General features: G+C 38.9%; 1 protein-coding gene across 1 annotated transcript in view; it reads left to right on the top strand.

Annotated features, from left to right (window-relative positions):
* Positions 1 to 25,231, top strand: part of FoxK (forkhead box K) — a 278,192-nt gene that overhangs the window by 163,834 nt on the left and 89,127 nt on the right. The window contains exons 6-7 of the mRNA XM_067150284.2: positions 2,793 to 2,983; positions 3,076 to 3,254. Coding sequence (XP_067006385.1) covers positions 2,793 to 2,983; positions 3,076 to 3,254 — 370 coding nt within the window. The remainder of the gene's footprint in view (positions 1 to 2,792; positions 2,984 to 3,075; positions 3,255 to 25,231) is intronic.

Here is a 25,231-nt window from a genome sequence, read left to right on the forward strand (position 1 = left end):
GCAACTGTGTCTTGTAAAAGTTTCTTCTTATCAATTCATTGTAGATCTTGATATGAAATTATTTTTGGTTTGAACTTGGGACTTTTAATAGAATAGGCCGTAAATATAGCATCATGCCACAATATACCTAGGGCACTAATTTGACCATGATGAAGAACTAATTCAGGTTGGTTTTTGGCAATGAGATCAGTTAAGGTGTGTGATGTATCTGGTGTGATATGTGGCACTGAGAGGGAAAAACATTAAGTTGCAAGCTTTAAGAGAAGTTAAAAGTTGGGTTGTCTGAGGAGAGTTAGGTTCAAGAAGGTTTATGTTGAAGTCGCCCATAATTATTATATTTGAGTAATCATTGACTAAATCTTGTATTTGAGTCTCTAGATCGTATAAATAATCCGCATTTGGTGGCTTATATACTACACCCAGAAGACATTTTACTTCACTCACAGTCATTTCCAGGAACGTGAACTCAGGTTTTTGCTCGTACGGACGCGGAGACCTACAGATTATTTTAGGGTGTAGACTTGTCATAACATACGTGGCAGTACCCCCAGAGGGCTTATTTAATCTGTCGGATATAAGCAATGTATAACCCTCCAGCTGCAGTCTTTCTATTGTGTGGTGTGGTTTTAACCAAGATTCAGAAATTAATATTGCGTAGAAACTGGGAGGCATAAATAGAGCTTTAATTTTGAGCGTTTATATGGCAAATCTTTAAAGCATTACTGTCTGGAGAAAGCTGGTGGTTAATGATGTCCCTTGTCGACTGGGAATGGCACGAAAGCTCAGATGACAATATGTGTGTGTTGCCTGCACAGCTGGTTCCCAGGACATTGGAGGAGGGTGGACAAAGTGAAAGGCTTTGTGGAATGTTTGGAAGGAAGAGGGGAGCCTGTTCGTTTGTCTCAAGTTCGTTATCGGGGAGACTAAGCGCAATTGAATCTGGTTTCTCCACTTTCAATTTATGTTTTCTATGTAACTTACGATCTTCTCAGTTATATTGAAGATGATTATGACAATAATGAGAATGGAACTAACAATTTACAGCAATCAATGCAATAATGGCAATATAGCAATAATGTAAGTGGAAATAAATACGATAAAATTAAGGCACTGGACCCAGTCTACTGCTACTCAGTCTACCACTGCGGCAAGCAGAAGTAAACTACATTACTAATTACGTTCTAATAGAAAGTTAAGGTTAAAATTATTATATACTACAAGGAAAGCCTCCGTGGCTCAGGCGACAGCTTGCCGGCCTCTCACCACTGGATACCGTGGTTCAAACCCCGGTCACTCCATGTGAGATTTGTGCTAGACAAAGCAGAGACGGGACAGGTTTTTCTCTGGGTACTCCAGTTTTCCCTGTCATCTTTCATTCCAGCAACACACTCCATTAACATTTCATTTTATCTGTCAGTCATTAATCATTGCCCCAGAGAGTGTGACAGGTTTTGACAGCTGGCACATTTCCTATCCTCGCCGCTAGATGGTGGCTTCATTCATTCCATTCCTGACCCAGTTGAATGACTGGAAACAGGCTGTGGATTTTCATTTCATATATTACAAGGATAACTCTAAAATTAAACTACAATAGAAAGTTACAAAATTGTTGTGACTCTTTCTGTCGCATATCACTTTAGTTCACTTAACTGTTCCATAGTGCACACTTTATACTTATTTGATCCAATTTTTATGTTAATTACTCCATCAATGCTCCATACCTGGCACACACCAAACCTCGAAATTGCCTCCTTAAGGATTGCGAGCTTTGCTGCAGTCAGATCCTCTCTTATTGTGACTGCCGTTCCCTTAAGTCCTCTTTTCTTGTGGAAGATTTCACTCTGATTCTGGTAGGAAACAAATTTCACTATTAGAGGTCGTGGCTTTGCGCCCAGTCGTCTTCCAATGCGATGGCTCCTGTCAATGTCCCGAAGGTCAAGGTTGACACCAAGATCTCTTGCAATGCTAATTGTGATGATATCAGAATCTTCCCCTTCCTTTTCCGGAATGCCAAAAATATGGATATATTGCCGCCGCTGGTATTGCTCCAGTTCATCTTGCTTGTTTTTGAAGTCACTCTTGATTTTCACAAGTTCCCTGTCCTTTGCCTGAAGCTGATCTTGTAATAGTTTTACAGTTTCCTTGTACTCCACTCTTGGTTCCTGGAGCTGCGACATTAGGGGCTGTAACTGTTCGGCTACGGCCTGTTTAACGAGTTCTTGTATGCTGGCGCCATTCAATTTTGAATGAACGAACAACGTCCAATCAAATTACCACTGTCTTCTCAAGCAAATGTTTCTGTTACTAGTTGCTGGACTATTCAAGTAGGAGGGTGCATTGATCAGAGCCTGGTATGTTGTACAGTACATCAATGAGATCACCGTGAATTTGTAAATACTGATTTCTGCAGATCAGTGGTACACTTTTGATTGAAAATAAATCGCACAGAAAAAGTTAAAGAATGTTGACGGACACAGGGCACAAATATGCTGGATGAACTGGAAAGTGGCCGTACTGTATATCCAATATCGTGGTAGTAGGAACAAACCCAATTCTACAGTCGATACAGAAATCTTTTATGGAAAAAATTCCATTACATTCTTAACAGTGATCGTTTTTTAGTCTTGACCTTCCACTCAAATTCTGACTTTCTTAGGAATTATAAAGCACTAGAAATAATTTTGTAGCGAATAGGTCGCAGCAGTACAGTGCCCTTTTATAAACAACCTACACAGTAGCCTAGAGCTTGTTTAGAAAGTAAAATTTATGTTCCTTTCTTCTCTTTTATTCAGAACTCCATCAGACATAATCTTTCACTGAACCGTTACTTCATCAAAGTTCCGCGATCACAAGAAGAACCAGGGAAGGGCTCGTTTTGGCGGATCGATCCTCAGTCGGAAGCAAAACTGATAGAGCAAGCCTTTAGGAGAAGACGTCAGCGAGGTGTTCCTTGCTTTAGGGCGCCGTTTGGACTCTCTTCAAGGTTAGTTTCATCAGCTGTAAGAATTCTCAAATCTTGTCATATTTTGTGAATTAGGTAATGTAATTGCATTGTTTTGATTGTGTGTTTCTTAGAAGTGCACCAGCATCCCCTAGCCATGTAGGGATGAGTGGATTAATGACTCCAGAATCTCTGTCAAGAGAAGGTTCTCCTGCTCCAGACCAGTATCCTGAGAGTGTCTCTCCTGCAATTCATGGTACTCACTTGGAGGTGAAGACCAGCCAGTCTGCTCCAGGTTCTCCTGGTCATCCAGGTACTGGATACTGACTAGAATACTGTATATGTGCAAATAGTAATAATCAATCAAATCTTACTTGAAATCTTGTTTGTTTTTCTCTTCTTCTTCTACTTAATGTAAAAGAGAGACTGTGAGTTTGTGTGTATGTAACAGGTTATTTAGAAACTACCAGACTGATTTTCAAGTTTCTTTCACCATTTGAAAGATAATATAATTCCAGATAACATGGACTATATATTATCCCAGACTATCAAAAGGTTCATGTGAAAATTGTGTTTTAAGAAAAAAATGGCAACACAAAATCGACTGACTGATGGAGCTCAAATTTGACAAGCTTTATAGCTGATACCTTTGATTAACACAAAGGATATTTACTATCACACTATCTTCTAAGTAGACTATGCAGCAAAAGAAAATGTGAAGCAAGTTAGAGGAAAACGTACTCTTGGGACCCTTAAAATTGAATTTGCTGCGTAAGTGGTCTGTGAATAATATGCCTAAACTGTTATTCCTATTAAATAATGGAGTCGGTGGGTGTACTTTAAATTGTATTTCCTTGAAAACGTTTATAAGAATTTCCATTGTAATGAATATTGAATTTTCACGACCGCATTGTAATCGAAACCAACTTTCAATCTATTAGGTTGTGTTACGTACATTTAGTACATGTTGAAGAGATGTTAAGTTCAGAATAAAAATATCCAACCAGAACCGGATCCCGCTGGTGTCTGTACTTAACATCTCTTCAACACGTACTAAATGTACGTAACACAACCTAATAGGTTGAAAGTTGGTTCCAATTTCAATTTCCATTGTAATTCTAACAATATTCCAGAAAAGATACTTTTTGTGTTTTACTATCTCACTATTTCTTAAACGGGCTGTGTAGCAAAAGAAAATGTATATTACGTCAGAGGAAAACTTATGCCTGGGACCTTTGAAATTGAATAAGCTGCCTGAACAGGTAGTTCTATTAAACATTGGAGCAGAGCAGGTGAAATTAAAATTTGATTTGCCAGAAAAGAATTTATATGAATTTTTTCTGTAACCCTAATAATTTCTAGAGAATAATGTTTCTCTTGTTTTGGTGCTTACTTTTGAGGGTTGGAGTGTAATGTCTTTACTTTGAACGAATAAAGTAAGCCACAAAATGGCGGAAGCTGTACATTTTTTTAATTCGAGACCTGTACAGCCTAAAATGTATGATGTGCAGATAAAATGGAAGATAAATTTAGCAGTTACAAAGAAGTGTGGAAACAAACAGCAAAAACCCTCTGACAATCAAAACTAAACCAAATCATGTAATAAATCCAGACCGTTGATTCTGAATTTAAGAGGAATAATACTAGAAATTTTTACCAGACCTTCACACATCAGGTGAGAGGCTATCAGCCACCAAGTCTAAGCCTTAGGAAAGAAATTGGGAAACTGGCATTGAACGACAAAGAAAACTACGACATGCTGACCAAATATTTTGAGAAACTCCTCAACAGCAAAGAACCCATGGAGAAATGCCCAAGAGTGTCTCCAAAACAAAATAACGAAGATTCAGTTTCAAATCGGAGAGAAAATCGAAAGATAGGTTCGGAATTAAAGAATCATAAAGCCTCCGAAGAACACTCTATAACAGCGGAGATGCTCAAAAGTGATGGTGAAATCACAATCAGGGTGTTAAACCTAGAAAGAGCAAAAATTTGGGAAATGGGAAAGATACTTGGTTATTTGGAAAATATCACTGATTCAGCCTCTACTCAAGAAAGGCAAAAGAACTGATGTCAGCAATTACTGTGGTATTTCCATTTTACCTGAAACATATAAAGTACTTTCTAAAGCATTTCAGAATAGGCTAGCAGAGCAGATAGATCACAGACTTGGTGAATGATTTAGGACAGGAAGATCATATGTTGAACAGATATGGAGTCTGAAAAGAGTACTGGAAAATTAAATCTCAAAGGATCTTGTAGTAATCTTTGTAGATTTCAAAAAAGCTTAGGATTCAGTTGACCAGGGATTACTGTTTCACATCTTAGCAGAATTTGAGTGAACATGAAAACAACAGACATTATCAAAGAAACCTTAACACGCGTTCATTCAAAGGTGAAATTCATATGAGAATTTTCTAAGTTGTTTGAAATGAAAACTGAAGTCAGACAGAGTGATGGATTATCACAGTTCTCTTCAACTTCGTGTTGGAGGAAGTTATCCATGAACGGAAAGAACAACTTTCAAAGAAAGGGTTATTAAACCAAGTGCACATTGCAGGATTGAAGAGTGCTGCTAGTATCAATTGTCTAGCATTTGCTAATGACCTAGCATTCTTGTCCAGAGACATAGACATAGCTATAGAACAGATAAATCAACTCAAGAAACAAGCGGTAAAAGCAGGGCTCCAGATTTCATTTGGAGAGAATAAAGAAAAAAACAAAGTTCATGACAAACATTGAAACTACACCCGATCACTTCAAGACTAGGTATGGTAGGATTGAGAGAGTTGAGAGCTTCAGATAGGTATAAGCAATAAATTTCATGGTTTGGCCTGTATTAATGGATATGATTTCCTTTTTACCAAAACGTTAGTTTATTATCCACCTAATCAATACAGTTTACCCTTAAACAGTACTTGTTTTGACGGTACATAGTGGTCGTCATCAGCTATTCATCATAAAATTAGTATTAGGTCATAGTGACGTCATAACTGAAGGGATGGGGGGAGGGGTTAAACCTTCTGGGTTAAGGCTACAAATACAAATACGTAAAATACACTAGTGTACACATTAAAAGTCCACACATTAAGCATTTGATAAATGCTCAAGTGGATTTGAATAAAAACTAGTAGGTCACAAGATTAATGACACTTAAAATGATTCCAAAACTGCACCTGTGTCAAAGAAAAGATGACTTAAAAAAGCCCTTGTCTATTAGTAGTCCCATGATGGTTCATAGTAAAGTATGCATGTATCCTCCTATTCAATACTAGTTCCTTCATTAGATGGAGTAATAAACTTCAAACATGTTTCGACTTGTTTGAGCCATCTTCAGTGAAATAAGGGGGGTTGAAGTTATTTACACAATACAAGCTAAAAACATGGGGAGGGAACAAATGAAAAAGAAGAGACATGACGGAAATAAAATACAATATAAAACATTTCCATTGTTAGATGGAGCAATAAATAACTTGTTGAGACAAATTCAGTGGAAAAAAAGTTAATATTATACATGATTGAACCTAAAAAGTGTGATAAAACTAAGAAGAAAAGAAATGGAAACAAATGATACCGACAGAAACGAACAATAAGTGCTTATAGTGAGATTGCGGACCTCTTAGTCTAAAAATTTTGCAGTTTGATAGAATTCAAAAAAACAGGACGAAATCATTATTGAAAATTCAGAACTGACAGTCTGCCTTTGTAGAGTCACCATCACCACAAATGCCTAGGATAAGAGCAAAAAAGCTTAAGAACCTAAGTTTGAGAGGAGACAATGTGCTAGGTGAAATGTATGTGACAACGTGATGGAGAAAAACACCTATGAATTTCAAATTTTAGAATAGCAGCATTCTCAATTTAGCGGTCCTGTTCTCGATGATTGTTTAAAATGTTGGCTAGGCGTGTTTACTGTAACTTTGAGAAGGCCAGGCCGTTTTGAGAGGACAACCACCTATTAAGTCCAGTAAGTTTAAAGTTTCTGCACACTCATTTTACACCTTTCACTTATCAGCCCCAGTTTCTCACAAAACCTCATTTTTTCCATTGCAGATTGGAACTTCCTTGACGTTTTCCACTACAGTCAACAGACAGTTTAACATGCTCCTGTTATCTTCTCTAACACAGCTTCTCAATTTTGTCGCTGCCCTCCCGACCCTTTAAAATAAGGTAAACACGCCTAGCCAACATTTTAAACAATCATCGAGAACAGGACCGCTAAACTGAGAATGCTGCTATTCTAAAATTTGAAATTCATAGGCGTTCTTTCCATCACGTTGTCACATACATTTCACCTAGCACGTTTTCTCCTCTCAAACTTGGATTCTCAAGCTTTTTTGCTCCCATCCTAGCCATTTGTTGTGATGGTGACTCTACAGACTGTCAGTTCTGAATTTTAATACAGTGATTTTGTCCTGTTTCTCCGACGTCAAGGCTGGGCACTTGTTCCTCAGGTATCCCTTTCCTTCACACTGGTAGTACTTCCTAACTGCACTGGTCTCTTCCGTAGCTTTGCTCTTGTGTTCCTCCTCCAGCTTGGCGATGATTCTGCGTAGATCATCAAAGGATCTCGGTTGTAATACTTTCACTAGGGTTCGAATCTTATTGTGGAGTAGCTCTATGATGTCTGGCAAGGTCTCGTTTTTGCTTCATTCCGGGTGCAGACGCTTGAAGAGTTGGTACTTCTGTAGGACAAACGCGCTAGCTCCCATGCCAGTGGGTTGTGCCTTGAAATTAAACCCAGCGAGGAATTCCCTCTTGAAGTCCGTCCAGTTTAAATTCAAGCCCTTCAAGTTATTCCACCAAGTAGCAGTTTGCCCCTTTAATCGCGTGTGATGAGTTGCACGAAGATGTCCTTTGGTAGATTACTCCTTCCTAACAGGCTGCCCGATCCCTCGTCAAAGCTAGTCGGGTTCTCCTCCAGTCGCCCGTGGTATTCTGGAAGGCTCTCTATAGTCACCTTCGGGTCTAGGTGTCCTGTATTGCCGGTTAGGTTTGAGGGGGTTAGAGGTGTAACAATACATCCTCTTTGGGTTAATCTATCTTCTACCATATGAAGGATGATTTCTCTTATATTCTGCACATCTCCTTTGATGGTCGAAATCCTGTTTTCTAACCTTCCTTCAACAGCAGGAATACGGCTCCCGAAATTTCCCTCGACGGCAGATATACGGCTTTCAGAATTTCCTTCGATGGTAGAAATTCTCCCCTCATCCTGTTGCTTTATGCCGGAAACTTGGATTTCCACCTCCTCCTTGAGGTTCGAGATATCCACTTCCAGCTGGCTTACCCTACTATTGATCTGTTCAACCTGTCCCAGTTTTGACCTGATGTCTGATATCTGCTACGTTAATCGATTGGTGACGTTGCTAATTTGCGCTTACATTTTTTCATCTACGGTTGAAATTTTCGATTCTAGGCCCTGTGCTACTTTGTAAACCTGAGTGTACACTTGTGCTATTTGTCCGGTTAAAACTGAATTAGCTTGAGAAATTTTGTCTGAAAGTTTGTCATTTACTTTCGAAATTTGGTCTGCAATGTGTTCTGTTAGGGTGGAATTGAAGTCTGAAATTTTGTCATTTGCTTTCGAAATTTAATCTGCAATCTGTCCTGTTAGGCCATAATTTGACGTCTGAAATTTTGTCTGAAAATTTGTCGTTTACTTTCAAAATGCTAAAAACACATTTTTGTTATATTTACCTCATCTTCCGATGTTTCATCTGGATCTTCGTTGACAAAGGGAAATTTTTTCGGGATCTTCTCTTTTTTTCCGGCGAGATCTTCCCATAACCGTGTCTGCAATGATTTCTTCTTCCCGTTTGTCGGGAGATTTCTCTTGGTGAGTTCGTCTTTGAGTTGTTTCACTGACATATTTTCTAGGATCACTTACATTTTGATCTATTTTGCACTACATTCTTAAATTCTTACGTCATGTCCCATGGTCACCAATACCTTATCCACAAAGACGCACACAAATTGCTGTCAACTTGCGTACATGGATTTATTCACAATTAATTTCAAATTAAATACACATAAGCTTAATCGCTGTGTTTGCAAACAAAACCCTTCACTTCGTAAACATTAACAAACCACCATTTTAATAACTGCCTATCACGAAGCACATGCCACATGGAGATTACAACCTTAAAACAATTGACTGCTGACTATTTACAAACATGTCGGTCACAAGTAAACCATAACTCCAGCTAAGCAATAACTCGTCTCTACCATCAAGACCACTTCCTTATATAGGTGCCTGGCCAGGCTTCTTGAAAGATACGTTACAAAATACCTTCTCGTAAATTCTGTGAGTGCTTAATACATGGATATAATGTACAGAATATTCTCCATAATTCTCGTCTACCTAGTGCCATTCTGGATGTTACAGTGTGTTTTGCAATACTGTAGTCGATTTCACATCATATATACAGTTAATAATAAATTATATACAGGTTCTTACATTAACTGAACTCATATAAATGTCTATATACAGTACATGTTTCATGACATAACCTCACAAACAGTGCGATCATCCGACTACGTAAATAATAATAATAATAATAATAATAATAATAATAATAATAAAGGGATGTAAACACTTCATAGCCATACATTAAAGGTAATAATAATAATAATAATAATAATAATAATAACAACACCACTCACCTGCGAATTCGAACTTTTCAATCATTGCATTAAGTTTACATAGTGATCTTTTATATTTCGGGCATGCTGATTCCGGAACTGAAGTCAGTTTTCCCCAATCACATCAGATTTTTGTGCAAATTCAAAATGAAAATTTGATAAATATGCAGCACGCGCACGTGCAAGATTACTATTATCACGTGCAAAGAATACTTCTTTCTTATTATTTTCACCCATCTGAACACTCCTATCTTACACTGGTATACTTATGAACATAATATAAAGATATGTAGTGTATTGTGCTAACAGATCTGTAGAAAAACACAGCCAAATGGACCAAAATTTACCACGCATTAAGCGTCATAACGTACTGAGAATGGAAAGTCTACGGTTTCAATTTTATAATGTCCTACCTTAGTATAAGAAACGTCTTCACCTTGCTTTTCATGCGTGAGGAGTATTTGGACCTTCTCTCTTTAGTTACCAGTAGTTATCTGCCAGCATGTTTTTGTTCCATTTCCCTTGATATCTGCATTCCTTTTCCTGTAGATCCTGATGGAATCTTTCTCCTTGCTCTTTGCTTAGCATTCCTAGGTTCTCAGGGAAATAGTCCAGATGTGAATGTAACATGTGCACTTTCAAGCTCATTTTGCAGCCTAGATCTTGGAAAGAAACAAGCAATCTATCCACCATTTGTTTGTAGTCTGAATCTTTTGTATTTCCAAGAAAGTTTTTGACCACATTCCGGAATGCTGTCCGTACCGATCGCTCTGCAGCACACATAACGTCTTCAAAATTAGCATCAGAGAGAAGTTTTCTGATATCTGGACCTGTGAAAATACCCTCCTTGATTTTAGAATTACTGATGCATAGGAATCGATGACACAGGTACTGAGAGCATTCACCTTCATTGTTTAGGGCCTTAACGAATTGCTTCATAAGTCCTAGTTTGATACGAAGCGGAGGTAACAGTTTTTTGCTTTTGTCAACAATAGTTTCTTGTTTTGTGTTTTATGACCCTACAATCCATTGTCTACCTGTCCATTCTTTTTGAGTCCAGTGATGTAACCTTGCTTGACTGTCCCACTCACACAGAAAGCAGGGGTGCTTTGTGTAACCTCCTTGTAAATCTAACAGAATACCTATCACTTCAGTTTACACAACAGCATTTCGAGATTTCCATTTCTCACAAAATAACTAAACTAGCAAGGGGAATGGATGCAAGTTTATTTTCAGTATGAAGCTGGACACACTTCAAACTACGCTTGGAGGCATTGATGAAAAGTCTCCAGTCAACAGGGACGTACTGTGGTGCTCCTAGTTTTAAGATAACCTCCGGAATATTGTTGCAGTAAACCAAGGCTCCCTCTTCAGAAGAGAAGGGTGTAATTTCTTGTTTGCGATGTCTGTACCAATAGTACATGGTCCCTGGTCTAGACCCGAGGTACTCGGCAGATTCCTTTGTAAGGCCAGGATCTCGAACGAAGTCATTTAATGCACTTTGCTCGGACTCTCTCGGTTATTTTTCAACACATTCAGGGGAGAAATCACAATCAAAGTTAGTGCCCGCCATTTCTGCGTCAGATTCAGAAGAGGGACAATCCAGTAAATGTTCTGGACGCTGTGGTACTGGTATATCAAGGCCATGAGGAATGGGTAAAATTGCAGATTGAATATTGCTTGGATTAACAATGCTACCTTTGTTACTGCTGTTAACACTAGAACCGCCAGAATATATTATATGCCTTGAACCACCATGCGGTCATTTTGACTGCTATTGAAATTATAATATTTTCGTTCTCGATACACACAGTTGCTCATTATTATCCTTTTGTCTCTGTTTCTGTACATTTCTTTATGAGTTTCAATATAGATTAATTAATAAAAAGAAACCATAGACTCGTTACACTCGTCAGAAACATGCCGCTTTGCATATGGATTAAGTCCTGGATTTTCTTTCGAGGGGGTATGGAGAGCAAACCTACCAGGTGTAGTTTTCCCAAAGTCTGCTACATTTCACTCCGTGATGCCATCCTTACCTAATGACACATTATCTGGCCGTGGGAGGGCATTACCTTGATTGTCAGATCCCCTATGGTACCATGCTTTACGAGTTACTGTTTCTATGGCTGTAATAGAATAATTGAAAACTCGTCAATACCCAGCCCATGTGAAGCATAATTATAATCTGAATATGGTATAAATCAAGGAAATTCACCGTTGATATGCTGAAAGTTTTAATAATACTAATATCAATTTACCTTCAGCCTGAACAATCCTGTTTTCAGCGTGATTGCTTTCAGAGTTATCCTTTGATTGGTAGTCGTCTTCGTATGTATTTTCTGTTTTTAGGTCTTTTGTATCTGGATCTCATTCTACATCAGACATATCTTCAGAAATGTCATGCAATAGACTCAGCAACTGATGGTTTACAAGACATGTTTATGTACTGTAACAAGCTTACGAAAGACACACTACCAGAGACGCAGCAAATGTTCGTACAGTTCGTAATGTACATCATAGTTCAATTTTTGAGTTTTAGAACATTACTGTTGTTGAGAGGATAATTATGAGCATATGCTTATATCTCAGCGAGAGATATGTTATAATAACTTACAATACGATAATTAATACAGCATTCAAATTGACCGCTCCGGCGGCAGTAGGTATAACCGCAAAATTAATTATATTTAACATGGATATTCCTGACCACTAATCAGGAAAAGTCACTGCAGCTCAATATCCTACAATGAAAACTGTAGTCAAAATTGAGTTTTGAAAATGTGTAGCGGTCATTTTGACCACTCGGGCGGTTCTAGTGTTAAATCCCTTCACACTCCCCCTTCACACTCACAGAACAGAAGTAGCAGTTAGTACTGTGGTCTGGGGGTTCTTGCCACACCATTGGAATACCGAATGGCATCGCAGTTCGCTTACCGTTCACCCATTGCCATAACTGCTCTCTACAGGTTCTACAAGCCTTGTATGGTGCCCACAGCTTGTCTTGGTCTCCAAGTTTCAAGCCAAAGTAGGCATAGTGGGCCTTTCTCACAAACTTGGTTATACAGGGTGTTTCAGAAAGAATATACATATTTTGAATGCATATATTTATTAAACTGTAAGATATACGAATATGGAACTTTACATGCATATTTACGAACCTCTCAAGTTCAGATTACAGATGTTCACTATGTTTTCCATCAGAGACACGAACAATATCACATCGATACTCAAATTCCTTCCATACTCGGGCAAGCATGTCCTTCGTCACTGATGTTATGGCAGTACAGTTCTGGTTCTTCAACTCTTCCAGGTTCTGTGGGAGTGGTGGTACATAAACGTTGTCTTTAACGAAACCCCACAGGAAGAAGCTACTGGATGTCAAATCCGGTGACCGTGGAGCCCAGCTGAGACATGCTGTCGCCAGCTCCTTGGTGACCAATCCAACGATTCGGTAGAATTTTATTCAGATATTCACGCACTTGGCGACTCCAGTGAGGGGGTGCCCCATCTTGTTGAAAAATTAAGTTGTCTTCGTGCAGCCTCGGAAACAACCAGTTTTGTAACATAGGGAGATACTGATGACCGTTAACCGTGTTTCCTTTAAGGAATAATGAGCCGTAAACAGATGATCGGGATATTGCACAAAACACACAGACTTGGGGCGAATCTCGTTCAATGATTGCATGTGGGTTCTGTAGGCCCCACGTTCGAACATTGTGTTTGTTCACCTGACCACTAACGTGGAAAGTCGCTTCATCACTGAACACGATGCGTTGTGCGGAAGTGTTATCTTTGTCAGTAGCATCAAGAATCATGTTACAAAATACCACACATTTGCGTTTGTCATCAGGACACAGAGCTTGCAACAGCTGTGACTTGTACGGCTTCATAACCAACTAACGTCTCAAAACACGCCAAATTGTTGTTGTAGGCAGTTGTAACTCCTGACTGGCACGGCGAGTTGATTTTGAAGGACTACGTTGGAAAGCAGTTTCAATTCGTGCAACATTTTCTTCAGGAACACGAGGGCGGCCAGGACTCTTTCCTTTACATACACATCCTGTATCTACGAACTGTCAATACCACCCGCGAGTGTTCCACCCATTCGGAGGATCAATTTGGTACCTCAACTTGAAATGTCTCTGCACTGTAATCACAGAATTGCACTTCGCAAACTTTAGAACACAAAATGATTTCTGCTGCGGAGTAGCCATTTTAAACATATGACGGTTACTAAGCAAAACAGAAGACAACTGACACGGCTATTAATATAAACTAGACTATGTATTAGTTGTTTCAATAGCCGAGCCGAGGTGCAGTGATCAATAGTTTGGACAAAATAATACTTTGTAATACGTATATTCTTTTTGAAACGCCCTGCATTGCGCCGCTGTCTCATCGGCACAAAACTTCCACATACATATCAGAATGTAATCTGGATTGTTCTTGTAGCAACGTCGTGGCATGTTCATAGATGTAAGTTCAATAAAAATATTAACACACTACGTCACTCACATATAGAATGCTTATGAAGACAAAAATCTCTTTTCACTAGCAAGCAAAACACAACTCGGACTGTCGCAGACGAAACACGATGAGAGAATGACACCACTCAGCCAAAACCGTGCGTTGCCGGCTATATTGTACATAGTTACCGGCTCTACACTCTGAGCGTGATAATACAGGACTACGAAATGGCTGGAGGACGTCGAATTAATAAAATAATAAAATGAATTAATAAAAGAGTATGGAAAGCTAAATTAAAGCAATACTCTTCCTAACGACGTAAGAAGTTTAACTGGTTCTTCTGGTGGTGAATCTTTGATTCCATCATCCTGAGAGCTTCAAGATCTTCATTTTCTTCTTCACAGTCACTTTCATACAGATCAGAATCCGTATTGTTTAAGAGGTCTGTGAGATTCAGTTCACTTATCCATGTATGTGATGAAATAAACATGTATAGGATTTTTGAGAAAATATGATGTGATTGGGAAAAATTAACATCGGATCCTGATTCAGGATGCAGAAGTCATCCTAAAAAGCCATACAGGATGGTGGCAATGAAACCATTGCAGGACAGTGTTAATTCAAGCTCGATACTTGCATTATTTACCCATGAGTGAGAGAATATTGTTTTCAAGTTATATCAGTTTATCACTCTTGCATTAGCATACACTGATGTAGATTTCAAAGGACCTTCTTGCTTCTTTAGATTTATTTGTTGTAGGGCATATCTGTTACTTTCCACCTGGATAATATTCGATACATTACTGTCAAAAAATAAAGAAGTATACAGGTGAACATTCTGCAGAAATACCAAGGTTATTAGCATTCAGTCCTGGTGTGCCAGATAAAAACTGGGCTCTTCACAGGAGCAATATTTTGTTTTCATTGTGTTTCCGTGCTTTTCACCTCACTTCGTCTGTTTGTGACCGATTCTTCTGGTGGTGAATCTTTGATTCCATCATCCTGAGAGCTTCAAGATCTTCATTTTCTTCTTCACAGGCACTTTCACACAGATCAGAATCCGTATCGTTTAATAGGTCTGTAATAATTGGTTCACTTATCCGTGGGCTGTATGCACGCGTAGGATTTCCTGTACTTGTACTAGGTCGGGGATCCATATCTCAATATATAGTATCAATCAACTACTTGAGAAATGGTTGCCTACTGTTGACCACCACAACTTTCATTGTAAATCTGTGAAGTCATATAATCTGTCATCAGAATACACACATACATAAATTTGAGCTCTTCTAACCGGAGCACGCAGGGAGTACGTTTGTCAGCAATTAGGCAAGATCTAACTGAGCACACATGGTACGAAACATTGTCCCCAGATTGTACCACCAATCACTATCGAACGATAACACCCCTATTGATAGTAAGGTAAATCGACAACACATTAAGGTAATAACTGCTGTATTTACGCGAATAATCCCCGCATTTTTTAAAAAATCGAGGCACCAAATTGGGGCGCGAGTTTTATTTGCGTCAATCTTGGCAACACGCTCCTGAATCGCCTAGTTTTTGATATTGGGTGTACAGTTATGCTTTGTGTATTTGCAGATGGAGGAAGACTGTCCCTATTTAAACATAAAACAATTCAGACTTTTAGTTTAAAACTGCCTTTACATTTAAAATATAGTATTTTACACAGTAATTTAAATTCAAAATTTCTCCGTGTCACAATGGAATGAGTCTTCTGTAACGTGCATGGGTAGCTTTCCGTACTTTCTCTCACTTCTGTGCGTTGACAGTTTGTTTCATAGATGCTAAGTTGGAGTGAAATCGTATTTCTTTTGTATTCAGCGCTTTAAGGAATGCCACATTATCACATAACAGGCAATGTGCGAAGAAGCAGAATCCGCGAAAACTTTCGATTCTCTTTGGCGATGGCGACAGTTGGCGAAAAAGCGTTGCTCATAATTAGAATCAATTCGTACGCAATGAACAATATTGTCAATACCAACAAAACAGCATTGTTTTTTATATCCCTAGCCCAAACAGACTTTTTTAAAGGAGATGGGGTCACTGTACTGCGTTGTAATGCAGATGGAAGCGAAATACTTCCTCCCCTCGTCACGGGAAAGTTTGATAAGCCACGATGTTTTAAGGGCATTGGGTAGTTTCCGTGCAAATACAAGGCATCTAAAACTGCACACAGTACAGTAATCCATTGAATAAAGTACTTACACAGGGGGCCAGCATAGACTTCTCGTCTTTGAATATTTTTTCCCTTTTTTCCTTTCGTTGCGTGAGGTTATGTTTGTCAAGGAGTTATCCAAGTGCATTATTTGATTACTTTAAATGCACCTTGTTGGATGCATTTTGGAAATAGTTCTTTTCCATTGCATTTGAAAGGTTTAAACTGTGAATCAGTGTCATATGCATGCAGTAACGCATCTTAGAATATTTTTTTTGGGGCGGGAAGGCATTTCTGAAGTACGAGTTGACGGTTAATTCAAAATCGCATAATTCAAAGTCCAATGTTTGCGCCCCAACGACTTCGAATTAACGAGGTTTGACCATATCGCAAAACTAGCATCCGAGTTCCGCGCTGTATGTTTCAACCGTTGACATAGCGAGAAAAAAAAATTTCCACCATTGGTCGTGTTTATATCCGCGTAAAGAAAATACTGCATGTGTAAAGTGTTTTAGATGTGGTGTGTAACGAATTTGTAAGTAATTTAAGAGAGGATACTAGTAATGCAAGAAAACGGATCTTTCAATCTACAGGAAATTGAGCCTACTGCAAGTTCAGATTAATGAAATACCTAGGCCTACTTGATAATTTTCGTAGCAAATATATATTTTATAGCAATGATAATGTATTTCTCAAATATTTTCAGGCAAAGCAACTATATCCGTAAATTTACTCGTTCATATTTGCGTAAAGGCCTCGTGGAACTCGCGGAGTGCTATGAAATGTTTGTTTATGCCTTCAATGCCTCTCAATGGAAGAATTTTAGATAATTTATTTTTTTCAAAATGAGCCTTCCTAAAATTAGGGTGCGGGGATTATTCGCATAAAGACGATAATTCGATAACTTGAATACTCTTTGAGTGGCTGCATTTCAAAGTTCCTGGTGGTAGTTGTAGTACTAACATGGGCACTCAGATTCACACAGCTTGGTAGTAATAATTACTACCGGAGGGCACGTAGTGTTAACATTTCCTTCAAGATTGTGTTCACATTTTTTCTCCTGCTGCCTGTATTGGTTGTGATCTCCTGAATTCTCCCTTCTCTTACAGTCTAACAGCATTTCAAAATACGCTGCAGTGTGATTTACATTACCATTTGCGATGGTTAGAATAAATACAATGAAATGCCTATTTTATGCATTTGAATTGGTCACACAGAATTAATGTAAATTCAAGGAGTGTGTAAAAAAAAAAAAAAAAAAAAAAGTAAATAATAGATCTACGCCCATGTGAGAAATGCAAAATTTTTACTTCCAGGATATTTTTGAAAATTTGCATTACAAAAAAAAATTGTTAATTTAGCCTTAACTATAATACTGAGCTAATTAAAAAACCATTAGATTGTCTGTTTCCTCTTTTCTATACCTTTTAACTTGTACACTTTGTTCTCAACCACCTTCTAGAATTTGTAACACATTAAGATCGGTACCAATCATTATCAAAACTAAGATACGTTTCTGTGGTACTTAAAGCGGCCTGTAAATATGTAGGTGGTTTGAAGAATGATATACAAATGTATGTTTCAGAGAAATATTACATTGGATTTATTTTGTGGGGAAAGGTTGGATAATTTACATTTACATCAGGATGCTTGTTACCATGGTTTTCCCTTTCAGCAGAACATTTTTTTTTTTTTTTTCATTTCTGGTCCCAGTTCTACAAAATGTTGTTGATTCCTTTCATTGTGTTTTAAAAGCTAGGCTAAGTGACTCGGACAGTTGAGGCGCTGGCCTTCTGACCCTAACTTGGCAGGTTCAATCCTGGCTCAGTCCGGTAGTATATGAAGGTTCTCAAATACATCAGCCTCGTGTCTGTAGATTTACCAGTATGTAAAGGTACTATGGTACTAAATTTTGGCACCTCTGCATCTCCAAAAACTGTAAAAATAGTTAGGAGGACATAAAGCCAATAACATTACTATTGTATTTAAAAAGAAATATTAACATCCTCGGTACATATTGTACCATATTCACTTATAAATTACGATTTGAAGGGGATGTTGGAGTCGATTAGTAATACCCATCTACTAGTGTTATATAAAGAAAATTTGAAATGAAAGAGAACATGTTTTCATAATAAATATGTAAATAATGTGGCTGATAGTAGTTTTTAAGCTGGAGTAAGCATTCACTTAATTTTAATGCTATATACTGAAATTAAGTAAGAATATGATACACCTGAAGATATGGCTAAGTGCATCACTGATGTGACCTTGCCGCGGTGGGGCAACTTGCGTGTCCCAATGATGCAGATAGCCGAGCCGCAGGTGCAACCATATCAGATGGGTATCTGTTGAGAGACCAGACTAACGAATGGTTCATCGAAAGGGGGGGTAGCAGCCTTTCGGTAGTTGCAAGGGCGGCAGTCTAGATGATTGACTGATACAGCTTGTAATAATACTCAACATGGCTTAGCTGTGTTGATACTGCTACACGGCTGAAAGCAACAGGAAACTACAGCCGTAACTAACTCCCGAGGAATGCAGCTCTCTCTGTATGAATGATGTACTGATGATGGCTCCCTCCCGGGTAAAATATTCCGGAGGTAAACTAGTCCCCCATTCGGATCTCCGGGTGGGGACTACACGAGAGGGGGCGATCATCAGGAAGATGGATACTGACATTCTGCGAGTCGGAGCGTGGAATGTTAGAAGTTTGAATCGTTGAGGTAGGTTAGAGAATCTTAAAAGGGAGATGGATAGGCTAAAGTTAGATGTAGTTTGTATAAGTGAAGTACGTTGGCAGGAAGAACAGGATTTTTGGTCAGGCGACTATCGAATTATCAACACGAAATCAAACAGGGGAAATTCAGGAGTTGGTTTAATAATGAATAAGAAAATAGGGCAGCGGGTAAGCTACTACGACCAGCATAGTGAAAGAATTATTGTCGTCAAGACAGACACCAAACCAATGCCCACCACAATAGTGCAGGTCTATATGCCTACTAGTTCAGCGGATGATGGAGAAATCGAAAGAATATATGAGGAGATAGAAGATTTCATACAATATGTAAAAGGTGACGAGAATCTAATTGTGATGGGAGACTGGAATGCAGTGGTAGGCCAAGGAAGAGAAGGTAGTACAGTAGGAGAATTTGGATTGGGACAAAGGAACGAAAGAGGAATTCGGCTGGCTGAATTCAGCACTGATCATACTTTAGTCCTTGCCAATACTTGGTTCAAACAGCACAAACGACGGCTGTATAAGAGGGCGAGACCTGGAGACACTGGAAGGTATCAAATAGACTTCATTATGATTAGGCAGAGATTCAGAAACCAGGTGTTGGATTGCAAAACTTTCCCAGGAGCCGATGTGGACTCTGACTACAACTTGTTGGTCATGACATGCCATCTGAAGTTGAAGAAATTGAAGAAAGAAAAGAATGCAAAAAGATGGGATCTAGACAAGTTGAAAGAAAAGAGTGTGAGGGATTGTTTCAAGGAACATGTTGCACAAGGACTAAATGAAAAGGCTGAGGAAACACTATAGATGAAGAGTGAAGAGTCATGAAAAATGAAGTCGGTAGGGCTGCTGAAGAAATGTTAGGAATGAAGAAAAGATCAACTAAGAATCAGTGGATAACTCAGGAGATACTACACCTGATTGAAGAACGACGAAAATACAAGAATGCTAGAAATGAAGAGGGCAGAAAAGAATACAGGCGATTAAAGAATCAAGTGGATAGATATTGCAAGGTAGCTAAGGAAGAATGGCTGAAGGAGAAGTGCAAGGATGTCGAAGACTGTATGGTCCTGGGAAAGGTAGATGATGCATACAGGAAAATCAAGGAAACATTTGGAGAAAGGAAATCTAGGTGCATGAATATTAAGAGCTCAGATCGAAAGCCACTTCTAGGGAAAGAAGACAAAGCAGAAAGATGGCAGGAACATATCCAACAGTTGTATCAAGGTAGAGATGTAGATAATTTGATACTGGAACATGAAGAGGCTGTTGATGCTGATGAAATGGAGACCCAATTTTGAGGTCAGAGTTTGACAGAGCTGTGAGTGACCTAAATAGGAACAAGGCACCTGGAATTGATGATATTCCCTCTGAATTACTGACTGCCGTAGGAGAAACCAGCATGGCAAGGTTATTTCATTTAGTGTGCAAGATGTATGAGACACGAGAAGTCCCATCCGATTTTCGGCAGAATGTTGTTATACCTATTCCCAAGAAAGCCGGTTGCTGACAGGTGTGAAAACTACCGCACCATTAGTTTAGTATCTCATGCCTGCAAAATTTTAACACGTATTATTTACAGAAGAATGGAAAAACATGTTGAAGCTGAGTTGGGAGAAGATCAATTTGGCTTCAGAAGAAAAGTAGGAACACGTGAAGCAATCCTGACTTTACGTCTGATCTTAGAGGATCAAATCAAGAAGGACAAGCCCACGTACATGACATTCGTAGATCTAGAAAAGGCATTCGATAATGTTGATTGGACCAAGCTATTTATGATTCTGAAGGTGATTGGGATCAGATACCGAGAACGAATAATTATCTACAATCTGTATAAAAATCAGTCTGCAGTGATAAGAATCGAGGGCTTTGAAAAAGAAGCAGCAATCCAGAAAGGAGTGAGGCAAGGCTGCATTTTGTCCCCTCTCCTTTTCAATGTTTACATGGAACAGGCAGTAAAGGAAATCAAAGAGAAATTTGGAAAGGGAATCACAGTCCAAGGAGAGGAAATCAAAACCTTGAGATTTGCCGATGATATTGTTATTTTATCTGAGACTGCAGAAGATCTCGAGAAGTTGCTGAATGGTATGGATGAAGTCTTGGGTAAGGAGTACAAGATGAAAATAAGTAAGTCCGAAACAAAAGTAATGGAGTGCAGTCGAACGAAGGCAGGTGATGTAGGAAATATTATATTATGAAATGAAGTCTTAAAGGAAGTAGATGAATATTGTTACTTGGGTAGTAAAATAACTAACGAGGGCAGAAGTAAGGAGGACATAAAATGCAGACTAGCACAAGCAAAGAAGAGCTTTCTTAAGAAAGGAAATTTGCTCACTTCAAACAATGATATCGGAATTTGAAAGATGTTCTTGAAGACTTTCGTGTGGAGCGTGGCATTGTATGGAAGTGAAACATGGATGATAACTAGCTCAGAAAGAAAGAGAATAGAAGCTTTTGAAATGTGGTGTTGCAGAAGAATGCTGAAGTTGAGATGGATAGATCGAATCACGAATGAAGAGATACTGAATCGAATTGGTGAGAGGAGATCGATTTGGCTAAATTTCAGATCAAAAATTAGATGTATGGCTTTTCAGGCATTTGCTCTATTAACCAGCATTTCATCTTAGGTCTGACACTAGACTCTTCAGAGTGGGATGTGTCAGACCTTACCCACTGATGCTGGGGTGTATGCAGGTGAACTTATCAAAAGCCTTTTATGAGGCACAGTCTGATAACTGCATACGGGAGATAAGACTCCACAATGGAATTAATGCCCGCCTGGCAATTCCACCTGCATACACCCAAGCATCAGTGGGTAGGGTCTGACACATCCCACTCTGAAGAGTCTAGTGTCAGACCTAAGACGAAATGCTGGTTAATAGAGCAAATGCCTGAAAAGCCATACATCTAATTTTTGATCTGATTTTGATATGCTCTATTGGTTGAAAAATATCTAATTCCCTCCATGGGAACTTAGAATTTCCATTTGGAATTGCTAGGCGGGCATTAATTCCATTGTGGAGTCTTATCTCCCGTATGCAGTTATCAGACTGTGCCTCATAAAAGGCTTCTGATAAGTTCACCTGCATACACCCCAGCATCAGTGGGTAGGGTCTGACACATCCCACTCTGAAGAGTCTAGTGTCAGACCTAAGACGAAATGCTGGTTAATAGAGCAATCGCCTGAAAAGCCATACATATAATTTTGGATCTGATTTTGATATGCTCTATTGGTGGAAAAATATCTAATTCCCTCCATGGGAACTTAGAATTTCCAATTGGCTAAATTTGATGAGAAGGGAAGATAGAATGATAGGATACATTTTAAGACACCAAGGGCCTGTTCAGATGGTTTTTGAAGGAAGTGTAGGTGGTAAGAACGGTGGGGGTAGACCAAGGTATGAATATGACAAGCAGATTAGAGCAGATGTAGGATGCAATAGTTACGTAGAAATGAAAAGGTTAGCACAGGATAGGGTGGCATGGAGTTCCGCATCAAACCAGTCTATGGACTGATGACTGAAACAACAACAGTTTATATTTTCTCGCATCTGGTTAAATTTTGGAAAGGCTTATTTCCCTTGTAAATTTCTAGCTAGATAGTTATAATTTCCCTTCTGGTGCTTGAAATATGTTTTTGCATCTGGGAGATAATGTGTTTAATCCCTACTGTCGGCAGCATTGGAGATGTTTTCCATGGTTTTCCATTTTCACTCCAGGCAAATGCTGGGGCTGTACCTTAATTAAAGCCATGTCCACTTCCTTCCCACTCCTAGCCCTTTCCTATCCCATCGTCGCCATAAGACCTGTCTATGTCAGTGCGATGTAAAGGAGCTTGTAAAAAAATTAATGTTTTTGTGATACATAATTGTTAAGTTAGGTTAGATAATGGTGTTTGAATAAGAAAATTGAAACATTTGCCACAGAAGCCTCTGGAGTGTTAACTGCAATTATTTTTCAGAATGAAATTAAACATACTGTATATGTGTTCAAATAGAATCGAAATTCGAAAAATAACCAACAAGTAAGCCGAAATATGTACATCATTTGCAACGGTGGGCCGTGTAGCTCAGTCGGTAAAACATTGGCTGTCTGAGCTAAACTTGGCAGGCTCAATACCGACTTAGTCTCCGGTGTTATTTGAAGATGTTCAAATACAGCAGCCTCGTGTCGGTAGATTTACTGGCACATTAAAAAACTCCTCTGGCACATCAGCGTCTCCGAAAACCATAAAAGTAGTTAGTGGAACATAAAATCTATAACATTATTATCTTCCGCGAAAATGAAAGTTTTGAACAAACTGATTGCCGTTTTGTACAGATTTTTATCTGTGTGGGTTTTCCCCCTACCTCTATGAAATATCAGATATAATGATAATCCACTATAGCAAGTAAATTTTTCTCCGCTGCAAATTCTCATTGTAATGGACTTCTACTGTACTTTGTTGAATGTAGAATGTGTAGAATGTAGAAAGTGGTTCGCACTCTTCACACATTTTATGGTGTCTTACACTTTTTTTTGACTAAGCCTTGGTCATCGTTGACTTCTTGTTCTTTTCTATAGTCTGTCTTGGCATTCTTTCGTCACGTTCTTAATATGTCCAAACCAACTAAGCCTGCTTTTCTCTCTTTTATCGCTTAACTTTCCCACTTTCATTACTTTCTCTATTTCCTCATTCCTCGCTTTCTCTTTTCTTGTTTTCTGCGCCATACTTCTCAAGAATTTCATTTCTGATGCCTGTATACAGCACTCTTATCTTCTTGTGCCCATCTCCATAGCGCAGTAGTTTGCGTTATTGGCTGCCGTCCTCAGAGGCCTGGATTTAATTTCCGGTACTGCCTCAGATTTAAGAATAGCAGGGGGGCTAGTATATGATTGATTAAATTGGTACATGCAGGCTCACCCCCACTGTGCCTGAAAAGAACTGCACCATCTCGGGGCAAGGACACAAGTTGGCTTTTGCATCTCATTTTGTTTCATACTATGACATAATTGCCTTCTTTTTGTACTCAACAGAGTATGGAAAAGACACTTTACCATACTGTAATTACTTTCCGCGCTGTTTTATTAGAAATCGTCTCTGATTAGTTGAACTTCACTTCACAGTAAACACAAATGGTCAGAGATTATGAATCAGAGAACAGCTGACTTAACCTTGTTCAATTGGTTCTCCGCCTGATTTTCAGCACTGTGGTTGCTTACCCATCTATCCAGCTCATGTAATCTGCCACTATCTTGATTTAGGATGGGATGGATTGGCATCTTCAACAACAGACGTGAGTGGTACAAAAACCGGATTAATCTGAAGAAAAAGAAACTATCTTACTAACAGAAATACTAATATGCCTTTTGAATTATACTGTATTTCAATGACAAGATCTCTGTAGAAAGGTATTGAATTTACAACCTTTGATGAACACAGTGACGTCTATAATTAATTATATTCATCACACGGACCCAGCTATCGACAGTTCCAATCATTTCTGGCTGAAATTGATTTTGAAAGTGGCAGTGTAATTTATCATATTGTTACAAATAAAACTCCATCTACTTCATTACTCCAATTTATTTCAGGATGACCCAATAAATGAACACACGTATATACCCACACTATTCTAATTAACCATGAATAGCCACACTTATTAATTGCTGTCTATTTACAAGTCTCTCTCTCTCTCTCTTACCGGGCTGAGTGGCTCAGACAGTTGAGGCGCTGGCCTTCTGACCCCAACTTGGCAGGTTCGATCCTGGCTCAGTCTGGTGGTATTTGAAGGTGCTCAAATACGTCAGCCTGGTGTCGGTAGATTTACTGGCTAGTAAAAGAACTCCTGTGGGACTAAATTCCGGCACCTCGGCGTCTCCAAAGACCGAAAAAGTAATTAGTGGGACGTAAAGCAAATAGCATTATCATTTATTATTATTAGTCTTTCTCTTCCTTATGGCACAGTAGGCTGTTCAGTCCGTTGCTATACCTGCAGACGCTTGATCCCTTCTTTCACTTTCCCCAAGTCCAGTCACCTCATACACAGCTGCATCTGAACACAGGGCTACAGGCCACTCTACACAAGATGACTGTTCGTTGATTCGATTCCACAGACAGTCCAGTAACTCTCACGCAGTGAACACCTAAACAGCTGAACCGTATTGAACAGCAGGACGAAACAATAGTGCACATCAACACAGGTCCATTTACCTTCACACTTGCGATAGCGGCTTCCCTCACTGACGATTGCCGAGCCTCAGTCCACAGAAATAC

Source organism: Anabrus simplex, chromosome 6 (assembly GCF_040414725.1).
Source record: "Anabrus simplex isolate iqAnaSimp1 chromosome 6, ASM4041472v1, whole genome shotgun sequence".
In the NCBI taxonomy this organism is placed as follows: domain Eukaryota; kingdom Metazoa; phylum Arthropoda; class Insecta; order Orthoptera; family Tettigoniidae; genus Anabrus; species Anabrus simplex.